The sequence below is a fragment of the Hibiscus syriacus genome, unplaced genomic scaffold, assembly GCF_006381635.1.
Source record: "Hibiscus syriacus cultivar Baekdansim isolate YM2019G1 unplaced genomic scaffold, ASM638163v2 tig00111098_pilon, whole genome shotgun sequence".
Classification (NCBI taxonomy): domain Eukaryota; kingdom Viridiplantae; phylum Streptophyta; class Magnoliopsida; order Malvales; family Malvaceae; genus Hibiscus; species Hibiscus syriacus.
The window spans coordinates 261,778-283,953 of NW_024062983.1; the positions used below are offsets into that span (position 1 = coordinate 261,778).

General features: G+C 35.1%; 2 protein-coding genes and 1 long non-coding RNA gene across 7 annotated transcripts; 1 reads left to right on the plus strand and 2 right to left on the minus strand.

Moving 5' to 3' along the window:
• Nucleotides 1–3,784: 3,784 nt before the first annotated feature.
• On the minus strand, nucleotides 3,785–16,908 carry LOC120153137. Its single transcript, XR_005518765.1, has 3 exons — nucleotides 16,773–16,908; nucleotides 5,696–5,700; nucleotides 3,785–3,796 (listed from the first exon to the last, which is right to left on the minus strand). It is a non-coding gene; the product is annotated as an uncharacterized LOC120153137 (long non-coding RNA).
• LOC120153136 (transcription factor HBI1-like) lies at nucleotides 14,425–17,497 on the plus strand. 2 transcript variants are annotated; one of them, XR_005518764.1, is made up of 8 exons: nucleotides 14,425–15,091; nucleotides 15,286–15,483; nucleotides 15,590–15,724; nucleotides 15,819–15,878; nucleotides 15,974–16,162; nucleotides 16,246–16,356; nucleotides 16,693–16,758; nucleotides 17,018–17,497. XR_005518764.1 is itself a non-coding variant. In XM_039165136.1 (7 exons), exons 1-6 carry the CDS (start codon nucleotides 14,642–14,644, stop codon nucleotides 16,318–16,320), a joined length of 1,107 nt encoding a protein of 368 aa, XP_039021067.1. In that variant the 5' UTR covers nucleotides 14,425–14,641; the 3' UTR covers nucleotides 16,321–16,356; nucleotides 16,693–16,840. The 2 variants fall into 2 exon arrangements, 1 of the variants encoding a protein (XP_039021067.1); XM_039165136.1 differs by lacking the exon at nucleotides 17,018–17,497 and having other exon boundaries at nucleotides 16,693–16,840.
• Nucleotides 17,498–19,566: 2,069 nt separating this feature from the next.
• On the minus strand, nucleotides 19,567–21,964 carry LOC120153135 (tubby-like F-box protein 5). Of its 4 annotated transcripts, none has more exons than XM_039165132.1 (5): nucleotides 21,830–21,964; nucleotides 21,241–21,639; nucleotides 20,764–20,851; nucleotides 20,374–20,503; nucleotides 19,567–20,299 (listed from the first exon to the last, which is right to left on the minus strand). In XM_039165132.1, exons 2-5 carry the CDS (start codon nucleotides 21,592–21,594, stop codon nucleotides 19,630–19,632), a joined length of 1,242 nt encoding a protein of 413 aa, XP_039021063.1. In that variant the 5' UTR covers nucleotides 21,595–21,639; nucleotides 21,830–21,964; the 3' UTR covers nucleotides 19,567–19,629. The 4 variants fall into 4 exon arrangements, with proteins under 4 accessions (XP_039021063.1, XP_039021065.1, XP_039021064.1 ...); XM_039165134.1 differs by having other exon boundaries at nucleotides 21,241–21,633; nucleotides 21,905–21,925; XM_039165133.1 differs by having other exon boundaries at nucleotides 21,241–21,633; nucleotides 21,894–21,911.
• Between the last annotated feature and the right edge of the window lie 212 nt (nucleotides 21,965–22,176).

Here is a 22,176-nt window from a genome sequence, read left to right on the forward strand (position 1 = left end):
GTTGATTGGGGGAGTTTTGATGCCGGATAAATTCGATAATGTGGTTCACAAGCAGTAATCAAGTAATGCCGGATAAATTCGGTAATGGAGGTATATGTGGCATGTCTGGGAATTCTAGTGCCCTCATCACATCATAGTCTATCTCGTACATGTGAGGGGTAGGTTGATATGGTGTCAGAACTTCATCAGTGGCCAGCTTAGGTGCACCACCACGGCCAAAATTATCATCGTCGGCCAAAACCGGTTCCTTAGTTTCTTCGTCTTCGCTAGAATCATCACGGTCAAAATTATCAACATCAACAGTCAATTCTGAGTTATATATGTTTCTCCCCTTGTACTCTGTTGATGCGGATGTTCCATCGACTTCATTTCCACTTTCCAATATCGCCATAAAATTGTTTATCGAACTGTATGTCGGGTCTTCAAACTCGCTTCTGAAAGCCATTTGAGATGAATCTCCAACCACATTTCTTGATGACCCAGGAACATCATATATCTTACGTACATCAACAAATAACTCAATAACTGAAATATTTGTTGAATCATGTAACCCAATCATGGTTCCAATAACATCTTCATCTTCAACTGGTACTACAGCATATCTAATTGAATTGGGACATACCATGAACCTATACCTCAAACCATCAAATGTATCTCGGATTTTCCTTTCTATCCTTTGCTTCATTTATACAAATGTGATGCCCCTTTTAAACATCATATTTATAGGTCTTTCAGACTGAAAAACAACTCCAGCCTCATTTTGCATAATATGTCCATTATAATGGACAATACTAAAAAAATTGTTGATAATTTTCTCTACAAATTCAAAATTTGTATTTAGAATAGCAAAATTATGATACACTATGATCATAAATCGTAAAATTGATATTATACAATATAAAAATAATATTAACATAACAACAATTGTAAAAATAATAAATATTTATAAAAAATAATATTAACATAATAATCAATAGTCAAATATCTCAAATAAAATTTTGGAAGAAAACTAACCAGGTTAAATTTGTCGAATAATGTAGTATGAACCAACTTTAACTTTATTCTTTTCTTCTTCTTTCTTTCTCTTTTCTTTTCTTTCTTCCTCTTTTCTCTTCTTCCTTTCTTTCTTCCTTCTCCTGTTTTTATTTCTTCTCCCCGATGCCCCTTCCCTCCCATACACTCCCCTATATAATAACAACCCAACCCCATTATTACTCAACCAACCCAACCAACCTGTGATTGGAGCATTATTACTGCTATTATTGCAGCTGTTATTGCTGCATGCAGACTGCCATGCAGGGGTGGTGTCACGGGCGAGGGGGAGTGCATGTAGGAGGGAGATGCATGGAGTGCAATGCATCTTTAAGGGGAGGAGAGAGACGCATGGAGTGCAATGCGTCTTCGGGGGGAAAGGGGAGAGACGTATGGAGTGCAATGCGTCTTTGGTGTGTACTATAACAATCACCCCATTTAAAAAAAATAAATCCGATAATATATTATTTTACGAAATAAAATTCTCAGCAGCATTATCTGTAAAAAATCAGCTGGGCTTTCATCTGTCATCGGAGACTTATCCAATATTTAATAAATATTGCATTTTTCTTTTCAAACTTTACTTAAATTGATTAAAATATTTGTGAATACGACGGACCAATTACTTTGTGTTTGCATATGCGATTGTTCCCAGTCTGTGAGGACACTGTGCTTCTCAGAACATACGGTAATGCACTTTGTCGTTTTAAGATTTCTGGCCATGTCCAAAACCACTCATTTCTTAGAATCTTGACCTTCAAATTGGCCTCTAATTCACACCTTGGAACACACCAAGTAAACCTCTTCCCAATAAAATTGAAAATTATTTGAATATATAGTGTAAAATGATATGTGAAATTTAATTTAACGTAGTGATGCACTTTTAATATATGTTGAAAATATCTTGAGCCTTTAACTAAATTTAGAAAGTTACCTTTATTAGTAGAATCAAATGAATTATAACGGTTATAAGTAATTCATTCATTTTGATATGAACGAAGAGTTACAATCGGTGATGGATCAATATTTTGTTGGTGCTCAAGTGTTCAGTCTATATAAAAAGATAGAAAAGATGTGAATAAGGATGGCGTGGTTTCATATAGGTTGAATCTCTTTTTCTCGATATTGTTTTAGGCCTTGAGGGATTTTATAGTGATTCTTGGAGCTGTTGCTATGGTAGAGTCATTATGGCTACATGTAAGCTGGCAGGTTAAGTGAATATGATCAATTGAAAGTTAATTTGACTCCGTTAAACATATCAAAAGTAATGTCGGTAATTCCCAATTTCTCAAGAGATTTTAGATATTCAAGATCATTCATTCAAAAACATTTATTTATGTATTTCGAAATTCTCCAAATATCAAAGATTCAAAGATGCTTCTAAAACCCTCTTAAAGATGTGAAGTACAAAAATAATATGCTGAAGACATTTGAACGGATAAAATAACCTATAATCCTTTATTTTTTCCCCCAATAAAACATGTTCGGTACAGATGCTGACGTTAACAATGCCCAAAAATATAAATCATACAAAGAGGCCCAAGAAAAGTCCAAAAACTCAAACCCAAAGGAAAACTTGCCAGCACCAAGATAACCGCTACGGGGGAAGAGGTGTCAGCCCAGGTTCATACGAGCGAAACTGGTTGTATCCTCGGTCCTTGGGGGCACCATTTCCAACTTTATCATCATATCTTTAGCTGCGTATCTCCCAGTCTCAAATTTCGCTCCTTTAAGCCTACCAGACTCATATTAATTACTTAAGAACCTCAGTTTCAAGTGACAATTATTAACATATTGAATCAAGCTAACAATTTACTCGATGACATGATAGGGGATGGTAGTTGAGTAATAAAAATTGCTCGTTGTTGAAGAATCAAACCTAATAATTTAGACTCGATTAAAGAACGAAAGGGGATGTAGAGAAAGAGGGCGGCGACAAAGTTATAGTTTGAGGGAATTAGGGTTTGTTGGAAATCAAAGATAGAAAACAAAATTATGATAATGAAGATTAAATAAAAATAAAAAGAAAAATAAAGATAACAAATATAATAGAATAGGAAAAACTTAGCTAAAATTAGGGATTCGACAAAATTGTTCCTTAGATTTGTGGAGAAAGTAGTGTGAATGATGTTGTATGATGAATATGCGACGATAGTTAATGGATAGCTGTCATGCAAACCCTCCTAATCACAAATGACTAGGAATAAAATAATAATAAATTAAATATGTTTTGATTCTAATTTTTAATCAAATAATAAATATAATCATAAAAGATAGTGTATCATCCTATATTAAATTATATTATAAATGATCAATAAAAATATTATAAATTTGTGATATTTACAAAATCATGTATTAATTACGTATAAGATTTTTTGCATGCGCTATCTTTACTAAAATGAACGTATCTTGAGTTCTTGACATCAAATTAACGTGTTTCAAGTATTGTTGGAAAATTAAGAGACAACCAGTCATATTTCCAGAAGATATGTCGACCAAATAATGTTTGGATCCCATTCAAAATATTGTTGCAAGTATGCTACTATTATGGTATTCTTTTCCAAGGCTTGGACGTGTGGATCAATTGGAAGAGTTAGTCCATCTTCCATTGATGGGATCCTTATGGTGCATGTATCATTCTTCCTCTCTTCAAAAGGATTCGACCTCGAATTTGAAACATCAAAGGGAGCAACATTATAGCTTTTTAAGAATTCAATTATATTATACTTAGAATAGTTATGCTTTGAATCTTCAAGACCTTATTCTTCTAATAGATTCGAGTAGAAATATTAATCCAAGAAACATGCATTATCATTATAGACTCCGGAACAAGTATCATGGCACCCGTTAATTTTTTTCATTTTTGCAAATGGTATTTTCCCAAAGGAAACTTAACTTGCAATATAGAATCGGGCCACACAAATAAAATCTTTAAACGATTATAACATAAGGAGATTAGTTCCATTTTATCTTCCTCCAATTTCTATCCTTTCTATTTCCCCCTTTTTTATCAAATTAAGTCTAAAGGAATACGAGTAATGAAAACAGTGGTAACCACTAACCACTTTCATTTTCATGTTGCTTTCTTGCAAATTGTGCTTTCAAAATCATAATTTTAAAGCTTAGTTCCAAGAAAATATCTTTAGCTTCTCATTCTCAATGTTTAGTGGCTGAAACTGAAGCATATTCAACTTCTCCACAGATGAGATGATAAGTTCATATCCAGAATGCATGGTTTCCTGTCTTTATTATAATTGATCCACCCTTTTGAATTGGGGCCCACTAAGAGCTAAGGTCAGTAATTGCAATCATAGACCTTAATACATTGTGCAGAAGTAGAATTAAAAATGAAGTTGATGGGCGAGTTTTCGATCATTGGTATGTTACTTCAATGAGTTGGCAAGGGACAATAGCCTATAATGGTGGGGTTTTGTTTTTTTATAATACATAGTCCGATTTATTTATTAATTAATTAATTTTAATATTTTAAAGAAGAACGATCCTTTCGATTCTATTTACTCTATTCATTAATGATAAGAATTAAATTTTTACTCTTAGTTAAAAAGTTTAGTGTATCATCTTAATAAACTAACTTATCGTTGGTATAATGGGTTTTGTTAGTGTGATTAACTACTATTCTGCAAAAGTTACTTAGGAGACATACCCACATGAGGTTGGTGAAGGTCCCTCCAACATACCCTATACCCATGCTCTCTTGAGCCCTACCCTACCATTATGGGACAAAACAAAAAAAAAATTCTATGCACGAGAAGTTAAGATAAATGGGTTAATTAGGTCAGATAATTTTCTTTGTGGATTAAAATATAATTTAAGAAACTGTCAATCCTCTCAATCCCGTGGCATTTTCATTAGGAAGCATTTGCATTTATTTGTTATTTAGGAAGAATATAATGAAATTTCTAAGTTATTTTGCAACTTATCTAACAGATGAGAAGTGATTTGCGAGGGTAAGGTGGTTAATAGGCTATCCTTTTAGAGTGTGATTTTTTGGGTATGCTATAAGTTAATTATGGGTTTGATAATAGATGAGTCAATTTTTTTTTAAATTTATAAATATGACAAGAAAGCTATGGGTTTTGAAATGTCGGCGCACGATTGCAGAGTTCTCTCGGTGCACATTAGCTGGACTAATGGGTTCTGAGATTCCCTCAGCGTCTCCGACGTTTTCCCCGTCTTCCCATCGATCCTCCCTCAATCTCCTTTTGTTTCCTCGCTCATAGTGTTTCCTCAATGGATTGGCGTAAGTTGTTCCGATGCTCTTCTAATCATCAACTCCAGTATTTTCCCCCAAACGTGAGAAATGGAGTCCCGACTGTTCATCCTCCTCCTGAAGTGTTCGAAGGTGGGATTTCTGAGTGGAAGCACTCCCTCGTGGGGCAATTTCTGGGTTCTGCGCCAAATTTTACAACTCTTCAGAGGATTATTGACGGCTTATGGAAAAACTCCTTGAAAGGTTCCAATATCCAGGTCCGTTACGTTGGACCCAATCTTTATTTATTTTCCTTCGAATCTGATTTTGCTCATGAATGGGTAATGGAAAACAGGCCTTGGCATATTTACAATAAACCTTTAATTCTCAGACGTGGGAACCTAATATGCAAAAACTTCACTTTGATTTATATCCAGGTCAGTTACGTTGGACCCAATCTTTATTTATTTTCCTTCGAATCTGATTTTGCTCATGAATGGGTAATGGAAAACAGGCCTTGGCATATTTACAATAAACCTTTAATTCTCAGACAGTGGGAACCTAATATGCAAAAACTTCACTTTGATTTATCCAGAATTTCGATTTGGCTCCATTTGTACAATGTCCCTCTTGAACTATTCTATAATGATGGATTGAGTTACATTGCTAGTGGCATAGGTTTCCCTCTGTCTATGGATTCTATCACAGCTTTTAAGACAAGATTGGAATACACTAAGGTCTATGTTGAAATAGGGGCTACTGATACGATTCCTAAGTCTATCGATGTTTCACTTAACAATGGTCTTCAAGCTTCTGTTTCAGTAGATATCCCATGGCTTCCCCCTTGCTGCAAGTCTTGTAACATTTTTTGCCATAATACTAAATCTTGCAAGTTTAATCCCAATTCTTCCACCTCTGGCCAAGTATGGAGGAAAAAGGAATCTCTTCCCACTTCTTCACAGACTAAAGTTTCTCCTACCATTAATCCTTTACTTAACTCTAACGCTGAGGTTTCTACTAGTGCTAAGGTTTTTAACCTTGAGGAAACTGTAGCAGGAAACCATCTTGTCTCTGATCTCTTACCTACTGTTAATGCTTCTTCTTCCCTATCTGCCCACTCAAATTTACCTCCCTTAAGTCCTCCTCAAGAACAAGAAACTGCTGATGTTGATCTTGTTGAACCCAATATTCCACTAGAGTCTTTTATTTGTAATAAAGAGTCAACATCTCCTTTAAAAGGGGTAGAGGTAAACCTCCAAGAGCTAATTCCTCCAAATCATTAGCAGGTTCCACTAACATATTTGAGATTCTGAATTCTTTTGAAGAGGAGCCTAGGATTCAGGGGGAAAAAACCAAGAGTTGTAGCTTCTGGGGTTGCATATTTGATTAAAGAACTCAAAGCTAAAAAGAAATCCCATCTTGACAAAGCTAAAAGTGCAACAGTAGATAGTAAAAAATGTGTAACATCCTGAATCAGGGTCAGTGACTAAATTGCAACTTTTGAAAACTATATGCTCAGTTTCAAAATAAGTTAAAAGTTCAAGGATTTAAATAGAAAAATTTCAGTATTAGATTAAATGGTAATTTTTGGAAAGTTTGAAGGGTATAATGGTAATTCCATAAGAAAATTTTTTATTTCTCCTTTATATAGGAGATGGCACGTGGAAATGGATGAAAAAAATAGAAAAGTCTAGAGGCTTTGGTTCAACCTTCTTCTTCTTCTCTTCCCGTAAGCTCCATGGCAAAGGTAAGTATAATTTCAGTTGTTTAATTCTTGGATTTATAAGTTGGTTTTGATTCTTTGGGTGTTATATAAGCTTAAGGAAAGCTTATATAAGCTTTAAACATCACAAATAGTGAATTAAAGAGGAAATTATATGAAGGGTGTAGAAATGAATTGTTAGAATAAAGAGGTTTTTGAAGTTTTAATTATGAATTTGACTTGTCATCTATGAGAATAAGGAAGCTAGAAGTGTTAGAATTAAGTTTGGGTAACATGGAAAATTTGGTATGATATTGATTTTTATTGGAGAATAGAATTTGAGGTTTAGATGACATAAATGGGTATAAATTAGTTTAAGTATGTATATTTGAGTTAAGAGTATAAAAGGGGTTGAAATATGAAGAATTGAAGTTGGAATAGTGAATTTTCGTAGTTGAAAATGATTTCTGGGCTAGGGGGATCGGTACCCATTCAAAGGGGTACTGATACCCTCTCAAACGAGCAGAATTCCAGAATGTCATGAGGGTATCGATACCCCCTAAAGGAAAATTGAAAATATGGGTTTAATAAGTTTGTTTAAGTTGATAGTATCCAATTGCAAGGTGTAGGTATCTAATAATTACCTTAAAATGTACAGTTATGTAGATTCTGAGCATATGACAATTCCGGAACATTTGGCAAGTAAGATCGATCAGGGGAAAGATTAGAGATCGAGATTGACTAGTGAGGCCAGGTGAGTGCATATTCAATAGTATATGATGTGTGATGGGAATAAGACTTGCGATGAGTCTATTTCCTGAAGTGTTATATATATGAATTCATGATTAAAGGCATGAGTTGAAAATGAGTGTATGTATGCTTGATTATCTGAATTGATATGTTTTGTATGTGCCATGTGGTTTATGTAAAAACATGATTAAGTGTTAATGAGAGAATATAAAATAAGTTATGAAATTATAGAAAATATAGAAGATAAGTCAAGAGATGTAGGGAAATGGAAATAGATGTTTATAAAGAGTCATATGAGAACAAATATAAGTAATATGATAATGAAATATAAGACTGTGAATACATGGTTATGAGATAAAATATGTAATAATAAGAAAATATGATGAAAGTGAGTTTATGAGAAGTGATATGAACTAGGTAAACATGGGTAATAGTATATGCATAATGGAAACATGAGTTGGACAAGTACATAGTGGTATGATTTATTATGAGAATTAGTATAATAGAGCTTTTTGATTTAATGAGAGTTAAGGGAACTAAATAAAATTGAATTATAGAATGAAATGGACATAATATATCAATTAGGAAACTTGAATATAAAGGGACGATACGAATATGCAAGATAAGTTATATGCTAAATATCTATGGAGCTATATGAAAATATTATAATGAATATATGAAATTGAATTAAGTAAAAAGATTAAATTAGTACCTAAATAAAAATACTATTAAAATGATATATGTTTAGAAATACGACATAATTTATATAATCTAAGGGAATACAAAGAAATGGAGTATAAGGTAGATGATATGATATCAGTTATTATATACCTATATGATATATGGCATCAGGTAATATGAAAGAACTCTGAAAATTTATATAAGCTATGAGAAAGTGTTCTAGGTGTTTCTATGTGTTATATGAAGCATATATGATCATATGTGAACAAGATATGATATGTATGTTTATATGAATACCTGAGAAATGATCTAAGCTATATGATATGATATATGTGATTATATGCACTTTGGGATATATGTTATATGACATGGATCTATTGGACTACGTGAGAAAGTATATAAGCTATGTGACATGTAAATGTGAATCATATGGAAATGTTCTATGTGTATATATGAATATGTGAAATGACAATGCCCATGTTAAGTGTCTTGAGAGCTAGAGGTATAGTTGGCATGCCAAGAGTCGAGGGTCTACGCGGTCCTTCGTGACATATATGTATTCCTTGGAACATGTGTGATGTCTTTTGAGACACATGCTTGATCCTTTGTATATATATATGATTCTTAAGGAATTTCTATGTGGTCCTTCGGGACAAATTTCTACGCGGCACTTCGGTGCAAAATTCTACGTGGCACTACGGTGCAATTTATACGAGCTGTGGTGACAGCACTAGTGCACAACCTCTATAGACTCACATATCCATAGTTCTCACATGTGTACATGGGCTAATAAAGAAATAACATCCATCACATTACATGTGACTTGTATGCTTTTGTGCTATGAATGATAGTATATATAATTTATATGATGAGATGTTGATGGTAGGATTAAATGAGTCAATTGTTGGTTAAAATACTAGGTATAAGAGGATATGTATTAAGTGATATTAACGATAATAATATTGATAATGAAATAAGGCTAAAGATGGAAATTATGAGTGATGAATATATGTGTGTATATATGTTCTTACATGAAATGATGTATTGCATAGGTGTTATAGGGATTTGTTACATGAATAAGGGTATGAGTGATAGCAGTAAGTGTTCATGCATGATTACAAGCTATAGTTTATATTACATGTTTATTTGCCTCACCAAGTCATAGACTTAGCATGTGATTGTTTCACACGTAGGTTGCAGAAGTAAGAAGAGTAAAGAGCAAAGTGGAGAAAGACATGTCAGTTACTTCTTACCGAAGATCAAATCAGAAAAGATGTCTTGAATTAGATATATTTTGTATATTGAAAATAGTTGACATGTAATTAATGTTTTGAATTGTATATACTCTGATCGGTTTTGCAAAAACATTTAAGCTCTGAATAGTTCTGAAAATCTTTTGAATAAGTTACATGTATAAAAGTTTTAAATTACTCACCATTTTATACAAGTAAACGTTTTGAAAAGTCATTGTGACACCTCGGACTCGGATCCGGGTCGGGTACGGGTTGGGGGTGTTACAAAAGGGGATTCAGTCACCTCACCCCATATCAATTGATTATTTTTTTTGGAACGTAAGGGGATTAAATAATCCTCTTAAACAAGGAAAAGTCCTTAGAAGAACTACTTAAAATAATACTGATATTCTCTGTTTGCTTGAAACCCGAGTTAAACTGGAAAAATCTGCTGATATACTTGCTTCTAGATTTGAGAACTGGAATGTATTCTGCAATTATGATCATGCCGAGAATTGGAGAATTTGGTTACTCTGGAGGAAGGGGTTAGATATTTCACTATGTCATATATCTTCTCAAAGTATTACTGTAAAGTGTTTATTCAAGAAAGTTCACTTTCTGCTTACTGGGATTTATGGTCACAATGACGGAATTGCAAGAAGAAGCCTCTGGAAGGACCTTAGAAATGTTGAATCTAGGTTTCCTGACTGCCCATGGATCTTGGGAGGGGACTTCAATGTCACTTTGTATCCTAACGAAAGTTCCAATCATGAGCTTTTAGGTTCTTTCTCCTCTTCTGATATGATATAATTCCAAGAGCTTACTCATGACCTTCATGATCATCCTTTTTTTGGCCCTACTTATTCTTGGAGCAACAAACAAATAGATAACTTCCTTGCAAGAAAACTTGACAGAGTCCTCACCAACTCTCAATGGTTTGAATCTTTCCCTCATTCCTTTATGGAATTTTTAGCACCTGGTCCTTCTGACCATTACATGGCTTTGGTTACTCTAATTAAAGAAATTCAGCTCAAAAAACCCAAGCCTTTCAAATTCTTCAACTGTTGGACACTTCACCAAAATTTCTTAATCAATTTTCATAACTCTTGGCTCCAACCTTGTCATGGCAACCCAATGAAGAAAATTTTTCTTAAGCTTAAAAGACTCAAAGCTTCTCTAAAAATTCTGAACAAGAATTACTTTAGCAACATTTCTTCTCGGGTTAGAAGTAAAAGAGACGAGATTGAAAAACAACAAATTCTCAATCTCAGAGGAGTTGAACCCATTGTAACAGAACTTGATCTGCAAAGAGAGCTTCATTCTCTCGAGGAAGCCGAAGCTATGGTTCTTAAACAAAAAGTGAAAACTCATTGGTTGAAAGAGGGGGACAAGTGCTCCAAATTCTTTTACTCTGTCATTGCTACCAAGAATAAACATGACACCATTAGAGTCTTAGTTGATGATCAAGGAAGAAGAATAGACTCCTTCGATGACATGTCTAATGAAGCTATTAATTTCTTCAAAAATCTGCTTGGTTCCTCTGATCCTGAAGTTAAAGTATGTTCAACTAGTCTTCTAAAAGGTCTATTACATCTTATTCCTTGATTTGAAGATTACGAGGGGCTCACAAAGGAATTTACTAATGAAGAGATTAAAGAGGCAATTTTCAGCCAAGGTAATGATAAGGCTCCCGATCCAGACGGTTATACTCCTTTTTTCTTTAATAAAGCTTGGCCAGTGATTGGAGAAGAAGTAATTGAAGCTATCAAATTTTTCTTTCAAGAATCTTTCATCTACCCTGCTTTCAATGCAACTACTATTGTATTAGTTCCTAAAATTCCTAATCCTAGTAAAGTCTCAGATTTTCGGCCAATATCTTGATGATCTGTCCTTTACAAGTTCATTTCAAAAATCATTGTTAAGAGGATCACTCATTTATTGCCCAAGATTATTTCCCCTAACCAAACAGCTTTTGTCAAAGGGAGGAGTATTGTTGATAATACCCCCCTTGCTCAATAAATAGTGAAAGGTTATGGGAGGAAATTTATTTCCCCTAGGTGTGCTCTAAAAATTGACCTCCAAAAGGCCTTTGACTCTATCCATTAGGGCTTAATTCCTATTATTCTCAAGGCTTTAGAGCTTCCTAGTAAACTCATCGACTGGATTACTGCCTGCTACTCTAATGCTTCCTACTCCATTGCCTTTAATGGAAGCTTGGTTGGATTTTTTAAAGGAGCCAATGGTCTAAGACAAGGTGACCCTTTATCCCCTCTTTTGTTTGTTCTTGTTATGAATTTTCTCTCCAAACTTCTTAATAAAGTTGCTGATAAAGGGATATTTGGTTTACATCCTAAGTATAAGAAAATTGGCATGACTCATCTTACTTTTGCTAATGATCTATTAATTTTCTGCAAAGGAAATCTTGATTTTGTCATGGGAGTTGTTACGATTCTTGACTCATCTTACACTTAATGCTCTCAAGTGTGAGATATTTACTGCGGGTATTCCTGTTTCCACTATTTATAACATTATTTATTCTTCTGGGTTCAAGCATGGTTTTCTGCCTATCAAATATCTGGGAATCCCCTTGGTTACTAGAAAACTTTCTTTAAAAGGTTGTCAGCCTCTTATTGATAAGATTAAATCCAAACTTCACAAATGGTCGAGGATGAAGTTGAGTTATGCTGGCAGGCTTAAGCTTATCAAAACTATCTTTTTCAGCGTCGCAAACTACTGGTGTAGGCAGTTGGTTATGCCTCAGTCTATCATTTGTAAGATTGAGCAAATCTACTCTCGTTATTTCTGGAAAGGGTCGGATATTCCTGCTTCAGGAGCTCGAGTTAGCTGGGAAAGAATTTGCACACCAAATTACGAATGAGGCTTAGGCCTCAAAGATATTAAATCATGGAATAGAGTTTGTATGATCCACCTTATCAAAAAAATTCTTTCCCAGGATGGCTCATTATGGGGAGCTTGGTTACACTGTTATATTATCAAGCATCATAACTTCTGGTTCATAGATGATTCTACTATTATCAGCTAGAGTTTTAGAAAAATTTTGAAGCTTCGCAGTGTTGCGTACCCACTACTTTCATCAGGAGTCACCAGCACCAAAGAAATTTGGGAGAAGGTTCGACCTAATCACAGTAAAGTCCACTGGCAAAAGCTCATATGGTTCCCACTTCAAATTTCGAAACACAACATTATCTCTTGTATGCTAATCCAGGATCGCCTCCCCACCAAAGAGAGGCTTCTTAGGTTCGGGCTTGTCACCAATGATCAGTGCATTCTCTGCTCTGATGGATGCGAAACCAGAAACCATCTGTTCGCTGAATGCAAACTGTCTTCTTCAATATGGAATTCTGATCTTCTTCTTTCAAGTATCAAAAAACCTCTTTTCACTTGGTCTAATTTACTGATATGGGCAACAACAACATGGAAAGGTAAATCTCTCATTACTATCATCCTCAAACTCTCTTGTTGCGCATTCAACTACATTATATGGGAGGAAAGAAACCGAAGGCTTTTCAGGGGTAGTTGCATATCCGAGGACACTATCATTCTTGAAATTAAGCAGATTATAGGTTCTCATTTAAGCAATAGAAATATCAATAGATTAGATAGCACTAATTTGGATATTTGTAATCATTGGGGTATAGTTTAATTTTGGTTGTACATAGAATACCCTTGACTTTTCTTTTCACTGTCAGAACTGATTTTTGTAGCATATTTCTGCCTCCTTTGGGTAATAAAATTTAATTATCCAAAAAAAAATATTAGACGAGAATAGTGATATGAGTTGATATAATAATAGTTCAAATCCTCAAAACTATACAATCTATCAAGTTGATATTAATTCAAAATATTTCAATAAATTTAACGATTCATATTTAAAATTTTCATTTTAGACTTTGTTCTTATCATAATATCATCAACTTTATACATTACTTGTTCATCATTTCAAGTATAAAAGTGGTATTCAATAAAGAAACAAAGCTAAACTAAATATAAGAGAGACCTTATATGAGAGTATATCCTTAAATAGTGCTTAGGAAGGAATTAGACCATAAAAGAACTTCTAGGATGCTCTGGGGTTTATCGTACAAGAAAAAATCAAGTATAATTGAAATATGTATATATAACCTAAATACATGGTTATGTACTAAAAGTCGAAACTCATCTTACAACCTTTAATTTTATTGAGAATAGAACATGGAGATGCATGCTGTCATGTATCATGTATTCTTAGACGAGAAGAAAAAGCAGGTTGGGGGGATTTGCTGATATGCTGCCTTAAATTGTCACACATTGCCGGTGGGTCACGCATATAATCCATTCAATATCTCCATGCAAATATTCTTGTCCTGGGAAATAAAAAGCTTTTTATGAACCAGCGTCCCCTTATCCTTATCATCGCTGAGCCTTAAGCTATATAAAAAACTCGTATAAATAAATACCTGTGAAAGTGCATATAACAAGTTTGTACCTGAATCAGTCACAGGATGTTGCTGAGTATCTATGTATGTTGGTTGCTTTGATATGTAAGAAAACTCGAAGGTTCATCAAACAACTTGATTTGATTGTTTGTTTAGAGATAGTCTTTTTTGACGATGAAAACTCACCAAACTTAAAAATTTAATCTGCAGTTGGGAGCCTCCAAATATCACAGATTCATTTGAATCACCTTCACCGAACCTTGAAAATGTTGACCTCAACCATAACCATAACCCGAACCCGAAACACCCGACCATGTTTTGAAGCCTCTCGTTTTCTGTTAAAAACTGACATTCCCACATGGAGTTTATGTCACTGGGTCCCATTGGCCACAAGCTCTCGTTAATGGCTTACATTCTTTGTGATTCTTTTCCACCCTTCTATCCAAATCATTTTTCTTTATAAATATGATTATATATCCTTTGCAAATTCATCTTCACAATAGCAGTTTCTTGTTTCTCTGAAAAAAAGGGGTCTTGAAAAGTTTAAAAAGGGAAGCAAAACGAATCTCATTTCTCCTCCTTGGTGAATTGACTAGAGATGTTACATAGGCTGGAGTCCTTAGAAAGCTGTAACTATAACGGGATGGAAGCAAGGTTGAAATGGCAGCAGCAAAACTATGTGGTCCAAAACAACAATCTTGTTGAACTATGTGCAGGCTCATTGCCTCAGTTTCAGGGTCTGATTGGGAGCAATTTAGGTGGTGCACAAATGATTGAGCTGAAAAGGCCAGAAGTTTTTCTGGGTAGTGTTGATTTTCAGGAATTTGTGAACTTTCCGGTAGTTGGACCAGAGTTTGGTGACAGTGAAAAGTTGGATTTGGTGCCGCCAGAGGCTGCTACAAATTACTGTATTTTTCGGACTTCTAGCTGTCAGATGTCAGCTCTCAATACTTCTGTCATGAAAGAGGAAAGAGAGGATTTGATTCTGGAGAAAATGGAATCCGCCACTGGCATTGGCAGAGAGAGCTTTAACAAGAGAAAAGCTGAGGTTTACTCCAAATTTATTCACGTTTTCTTTCCAGTTTCTGGTTATTATGAATTGCGAACTTCTGAATAAATTTGATCATTATGATACCAAGGTTATGAACTGTGGTAAAGATTTGCTTTTTGTAAGTCATGTTAATTACTAGATCAAAGCAATCCTATATAGTGTCATTAATGCCTTTGTCTCTTGATGTACAGGCTGTTGCAGACCATAAAAGCAAAGATAAGAGGATTAAAGGGGAAGGGGAATCTGAGGTGAAAGCAAACTGCAGTACTGAAATTTCCAGGAATTCTTCAAAGAAGAGCTCCAAGGCTTCTGAGGTTCTGAAACCGGATTACATTCATGTAAGAGCACGTCGTGGTCAGGCTACAGACAGTCACAGCTTGGCTGAAAGAGTAAGTCCGAAAACGTTTTCGAATTTTTAGTTTCCAAGTCGAAATTGCTAAGGAAAATTCCTAGTAATTTAACTGGTATGTCCTCTTATCTGTCTGTAATGTACAGGCCAGAAGGGAAAAGCTCAGTAAGAAGATGAAATGCTTGCAAGATCTAGTCCCTGGTTGCAATAAAATCACAAGTAAAGCTGGAATGCTTGATGAAATAATCAACTATGTTCAATCTCTCCAAAGACAAGTTGAGGTAAGATAGATATTATTGATATTATTAGCCATGAATATTTTAGTACATTATCTTTCTGTTAAGCTTGTCAAGTTGTAATTTAATATACTTGCAGTTCTTGTCTATGAAAATTGCTGCTCTAAATTCAAGTGTTGAAACCCTACCTATGAAAGAGGTAAGAAAACAGACTTCTGAATTGTCCTTTCTCTCTCTGCATAACAAGTGACTTCTTTTATGACTGACTTGTGCTTAAATAATCATGCAATGAAGTTTCCTGCTTATGTCGCCAATTTTCCAGCAGCCGCTAAGTTACCTGAAACGGCCGATTTGCCCTACTTTCAGTTGAATCCATTGCAAAATCAATCTGTAAATTGCATGTTAAATGAGTCAATGCTTCCTCCCCAAACAGGAGCTGAAGGAATTGCAAGTCCTTCTGTTTCTAGCTCATCCAGCATGACTGTAATTGTCCTACTTTTATAATTTTAGCTACTCTTCTTTCCTGATTTCATGTATGATGTTCTGAAATGCCTCTCATATTGCAGCAACTCCAACCATTCTCAACTTGGAACACGGATCCTCAAGGTCTTTCCAACATGTACAATATGGGGTTTCATTAAGGATGATCAACTAATTTTTGCCTCCAACATCAACAGGTAGCTCTAGCAATCTTACTCTAGTTTTCCATTCCAATTCCATTTTTGTTCATCTATGTTACTTGGAATCCATTGTAAGTGTTGGATACATTCGTACTCGACACGTGTTTGGATATACGTCCGACACAGACGCTACATGAAAGATGAAGAGCCGGTACAACATACTTGTACATAAACAAAATCCATTATATATATATATATATATATATATATATATATATATATATATAAACTCATATTTTTCCCTTCTTCCAGCTAGCAAAAACATCTACCATTTTCAATTTATTTATTCCTTAATCATCAGCTAAAATATGTTGTTCACTTTTTTTTCTGCAGATACTATTCCTGGAATCATATAAAACTTCAAGAGGGAATACAATTACAAATGCCACTATTCCAAAGGTTCTGATAGTTACCATTCCTGAAATCCTTGCAGTATCAAGATGAAGATGTTATTTTTTATGACATTATTGATTATTCACCATCTTAATCCTTAAAAGACCGTAATACTAGGAAAATTCCAACAAATTACTCGATGAACAAACTCTTGTTCTTCATGTATAGTCACTACTATTCTGATAAAATATCATCTATATCATTAGTCATCATAATTTTTACTATGTTTGCATTGTATAACGACTAAAGATATGTTTCTTGTCAGTATGTTTGCCCAACGCAATGAATATGGATGTCTTTATTGGCTGTGAAAGGAGAGAAAGCATAAAGGACCACACTAAGACTACCCTAAAAAAAGGCTGATGGGGATAGAAAATGACAGAGGCATAGTGTTGGAAACTTTAAGTTATTGTTGAGGGGGCGACAAAGGTGATAGAGATGAGTGAAAAGAGTGGGAGCTAATGACAGAAATGGCCCAGCCAACTGCCCAACTTGCCTGCAAATCTCCAAACTCTCTTTGGTAATATTAAAAGCAAAAGGCGGTTGAATCAGATACAACCTAACATTCTTGATATCATTGAGGAGGCCGTTAACAGTTTTCTTATCGTTTCTCCGACTCCCTCGGTGAACGTGGTGGATCTGTGTCCCTTTTTGATATCAGTTTTCTTATCTGTTTACCGCGAAGCTAAATTTTTTACTTTGCCACTTCCATTCAGTTTTACATATGATATGCTTAAATTCTATAGTCCCTTCTTTCAAATTTTGGGGTTGTCTGGATACGGGTATGTGTGTGTTTGGTGTATGCTGAGTACCTGCAAAGCAATAGTACGGACCAAAAGAATCAAGAGCGTACTAGAATTTCGTATGCTTGCTTCTCAAGTTTCCGTGAGAATTTCAACAGTTGGTACTATATTGCTGTTAGTATCAGCTGTTTGCAGCTGGAGCCTGGGGCACACAAGTGCACATAATTCAATGTTATTAAAACCGGACCGGACCGGCCTGTTCGACCGGTTGAACCGTGAACCGGTGGCCTGTCCGGTCCGGTTAACTCCCAAAACCGGATTAGCACAGAATCGGTAAAGAACCGGAAGAATCAGCTGAAAACCGGAAAAACCGGGGTGAACCGGCTGAAAACCGGCAAAACCGGTTTGAACCGCCGGTTCACTTTTTTTCTTTAAAAAAAAATTAAACCAAACGACGTTGTTTGTTCAACGAGCCGAGTTAAATTCGAGTATTGCTGAGCTCGACTCGAACTCGAAAACTTTAAAAGTAAGCTCAACTCGACTCAAAAACTCACGAGCTAAAAATTATCAACTCGAAATATAATATTAAAACTTGAAATCGAAAAGGCTCGTACTCAAAAAAAAATTAGAAGTTCAATTAAAGCCTAAAATTTGAGCCCAATTGAAGCCTAAAATTTGAGCTCAATTGAAGCGAAAGAATAGTTCGCTTTGTGCTCACCAAAAGGCTCCATGATTTTAAATGTCAAATTACCTCTATTATTTATAGAAGTAAGTTGGGATGCTCTTCTATGTTTCTTAGCCATGTGAGATTGTTTTGTTCTCATATTTTTACTCTTTAAACTTTTGGGATACTCTTCTATGTTTCTTAGCCATGTGTGATTATTTTTTTTAAAACAATTAAACCAAATAACATCATTTATTATAATTTTTTTAAGCCCCAATTTTATTTTTTTATTATAGTTGTATAATTATATTTATTATTTAATATGTTTTACCTTAAATATTATGTTGTAGTTGATTTGAATCATTTTGTTTCACTTGATTTTATGGTTTTTCATTTATACATGTTATGACTTGTGATATTTTTATACCTTTTAATATTGTAAACTTAAAAAAAATGTTACATATATATTAATATTGTTTTGAATATTATGTAAAATTTAAAAAATATATTATTTTATATAAAATTCGGTTCAACCGCGGTTGAACCCGATTAAATCAATGAACCAGTACCTTCACCGGTTCAATGTCCGGTCCGGTTTTGAAAACATTGGCACATATCGACTAATTATTGACCAACAGAATTTTTTATTTGGTACCTGTGAATCAAAACATATAGAAGCAAAACTTTCATAAATACCTACGTTATTCGAATACATATTTTATGATTATATATGATTTCCAAATATATATAAACTTAGATAGTAATAAATGTGGCCTAACAGCTGAATTGGAGAGCAAAAGGACATTGAACATGAAATGTGGAAGGTTGTCTAAATTGAAGAGAACAAAAACATGTTGCAGAAAGCAACCATATACCTTCTTCAGAACTAAGAAATAATAGATAAGATTATACAAATCTATAACATGATGAATATGAAGAAAAAGAGGCGATATTGACACTGACAGTGTTCACTCCCTTGTGCAAAAGGTTGTAGATATATGAGTTTGTCACTGTTCAATGAAATACTGTTCCCCAGCACAGAGAAGGAAGAATTCTATTTTGTTGTAACTGGAAGTGAGGTTTAACTATCATATCGATATCTTCGTTTCGAGATTATTAATAAGAAAATAATACAAGATATAGGCAACTTGCTGTTAATTCAGTTCTTATTCTAAGATGATAAAACAATAGACAAGCCAGATTGCATGATCAGAAAAGTCATGCACCAAACAGCATATATCGGCCAGTCAAGACCAGGCAAAAAGCTTCCATTTGAACATAAATACAGTACTAAAAAAATACAGGAAGCATTCTATAGGAGAAAGATATGTATCTCCTACCAACAAATCCTCATTCATATACCAGTTCCGCATACAGCTGTTTGGTAGATCGCAAAGGCATTCAAGGAAGGAAGGAAGGATACTAATTATCCATGGTGACATCAGTGATGTAGATCTCAACCTGTGATGATCATTCACAAGCTGGTTTGGTGTCAAAGCAGCTTAGGCTGATTGCAAAAGCTTGAAGAGCAGAAAGAGGGTAACAATAATCCATGGTGAAGATGTCTTTGCCGATTTTTCCAAACTGTAAGATTACCTTCTCTTGCTCTTCAGGTGATACATTATGTGATGGCTCAACAGCTGCAACAAGCTGGAAATTCTTAACAGAGGCCACTGTCACACGCCCCTTGAAGTTAAGGCACCAGCACTGTAACTGTTCATGCCATCTAGGAGCCTTGTTTTTAAGGGCTAATGGTTCTGCTGAGCCCGAGGAGAATACTGGTGTGGCTGAGAGGCTTGGAGAGATGGGATCTATGATCAGATCCTTTCCTTTTGAACTCAAGGGACAAAGTTGTTCATCAAAGGATTTGGGGAGGGCTAATGGTGTTGGAGCAGTGCCTCCTTCTTGAATAGCAGAGATGGGAATCGAATGCAAAATGCAATGCATTCTCCTTGGTCCTCGTGTACGTAGAACATTGAGCTCATAGGTAACAGAACCAATGCTGTAGTTGCATGCAGGTAATCTTGGAGACACCTGCTTAGAGTGAAATTTACGACTAGGTCGAGTAGTTGACGGGATTATCAAGTCACATGGAGGTTGACTGTCATATATAGTGAACTTGGTACCCAAAAAATTAGACCTAAAAAGAAATCACAATGTCATAGACATGAGGAAAAATCAGATAAGAATGAGAAATCTAATGGTGAGACTTGCCTTAGTTTACCAACATACATATTGCTCGCCCTAGTAAAATCATCTGCAACAAAAGATATAACAAAATCTGTGCACGTTGCCCTTCGGACCTTTCTGGCTGCCAACAACAATTTATCTCTCTCTCCCTCAGCTGTAAACCAAAGAAGCAACACAAATGAGTACCTCTTTAAAACTAGGCAAGCCTCGTTACTTGAAGGTTGAGTAACCCTGATTATGCCACAAAGTTGCTTCCGAAAGCAATGCTACACTACATTTACAGTTTTCCAATCAAAGAAACCTAAAATGTCATACTAACTTCTCCATCAGAGCAACTTTTTTAAGATAAAAATGATATAGATGTACAAGATAAATGAAATTAGTAACTAAGGATATCATAACAAGATGACTTACAAGGCACCAGACCACAGAACAAAAGATATGTAGAAGTTGTTCTGTCCCTTCTAATATAGCACTGAACCGGAGACTCCCGAGGACCTGGCTGTTCATTAGCACAAATATAATACATAAATGAACTTACAAATCGAAGAGTAAGAAAATAGTCACAACCATTATTCACGGACACCAACTTGAGAGTTATTGTTGAGTGTATGGAAGACACAGCAGATTAGGAAAAATAAATGCTTAAGCTCTATATGCATTGTTCGAAAAGTTAAAATCATATATTAAACTATAAGTCAGTGCTCATTTGATGACAGAAAAGTCCCAACAAATGATTAAAATTTCGGAAAATATGCGTACAATCAATATATCCAAGCAAAGTTTTTCACTCCCCTTGACATAAATCTAGCTAACCTCTAAACATCCAGGCTCCAGCAGTTTATTCTAAAGGAGTCGACATGACATACCCAACAAGGAAGGAGTTTTAACCTGTTTCAATGAGATGGGGAATGTGAGTCTTCCACATTGCTCGGGAGTCTTCACAATCTCCTTCGTAATTTCCCTCCAAGATCTACAAACTGCAGCACAGAAGACGACGACAGCTCGAGCAGGCCAAGCGGTTTCGCTCTGTTCGATCCTCTGGATGATATCCAAGAGCAATTCAGGTGGTAGATTGGCCCAAGGGCTTTGCTCTGTGAGTACATGTTCCAATGGTGCTTCATCAGGAGCAACATAGGATCTGGTCCGGCTACCCCAAAGCTTGCTTTGGTCTCCCCTCTTTGACATGTTCCCAATCGCATCTTTCATTCCCTTTAACGACCGCATGATACTCTTCTGTGACATCTTCTATGAGGGTACCAAATCCAATTTCTCAATATCCAACTGAAAAGAACAAATCATATATCAACCACCAAAAAAGAATAAACTTTTTCTTCACCATTCAAATCTCAGCTCAACTATATGCAAATTCACATCAAATCAAACTCCACGAATCAACATAAACACCCAGAAAACACAAAATAAAGAAAACTTCAAGATCAACTAGAATTTTTTAACATATATTTCATTTTAACAGAAGCATCCACCGGAAAAGCTTAAAACTTGAGATACTGAAAGGAAAGAAAAAGAATGTGGAAACCAACTCAAAGCCAACAGATGAAAATCAAAGCAAGAACTGAATCAGCTCAGACATATCCCAACAGTCTTAGGGATCAAAGTTCAACCAGTACCACAAAGCGAAAAGGAAAAAAAATAAAGATCAAACCCGAATGAAAAAAATATAAAATAAAAATGATTCCTTTTCTTTTTGGGTAAAGAAAAGGTGCCAACTTTTCTCTTTATGAGTGGGAATCCTAAGATGGTCACGTCATTGCTAGAGCTGGTTCCACCACTTCCATAAACACCATCAGCGACGGCATTTTAACA

Bases quoted from the DNA above. Each gene is read 5' to 3' on its own strand.
- LOC120153136 (XM_039165136.1), top strand. From the start codon at position 14,642: ATGTTACATAGGCTGGAGTCCTTAGAAAGCTGTAACTATAACGGGATG. The intron at 15,484-15,589 runs GTAAGTCCGAAA...TGTAATGTACAG, and splicing joins GTCACAGCTTGGCTGAAAGA to GCCAGAAGGGAAAAGCTCAG. The intron at 16,163-16,245 runs GTAATTGTCCTA...CTCATATTGCAG, and splicing joins CTAGCTCATCCAGCATGACT to CAACTCCAACCATTCTCAAC.
- LOC120153135 (XM_039165132.1), bottom strand. From the start codon at position 21,594: ATGTCACAGAAGAGTATCATGCGGTCGTTAAAGGGAATGAAAGATGCG. The intron at 20,852-21,240 runs GTTAAAACTCCT...GCTAATGAACAG, and splicing joins TCCCCATCTCATTGAAACAG to CCAGGTCCTCGGGAGTCTCC. The intron at 20,300-20,373 runs GCAAGTCTCACC...ATTTCTTTTTAG, and splicing joins ATGTATGTTGGTAAACTAAG to GTCTAATTTTTTGGGTACCA.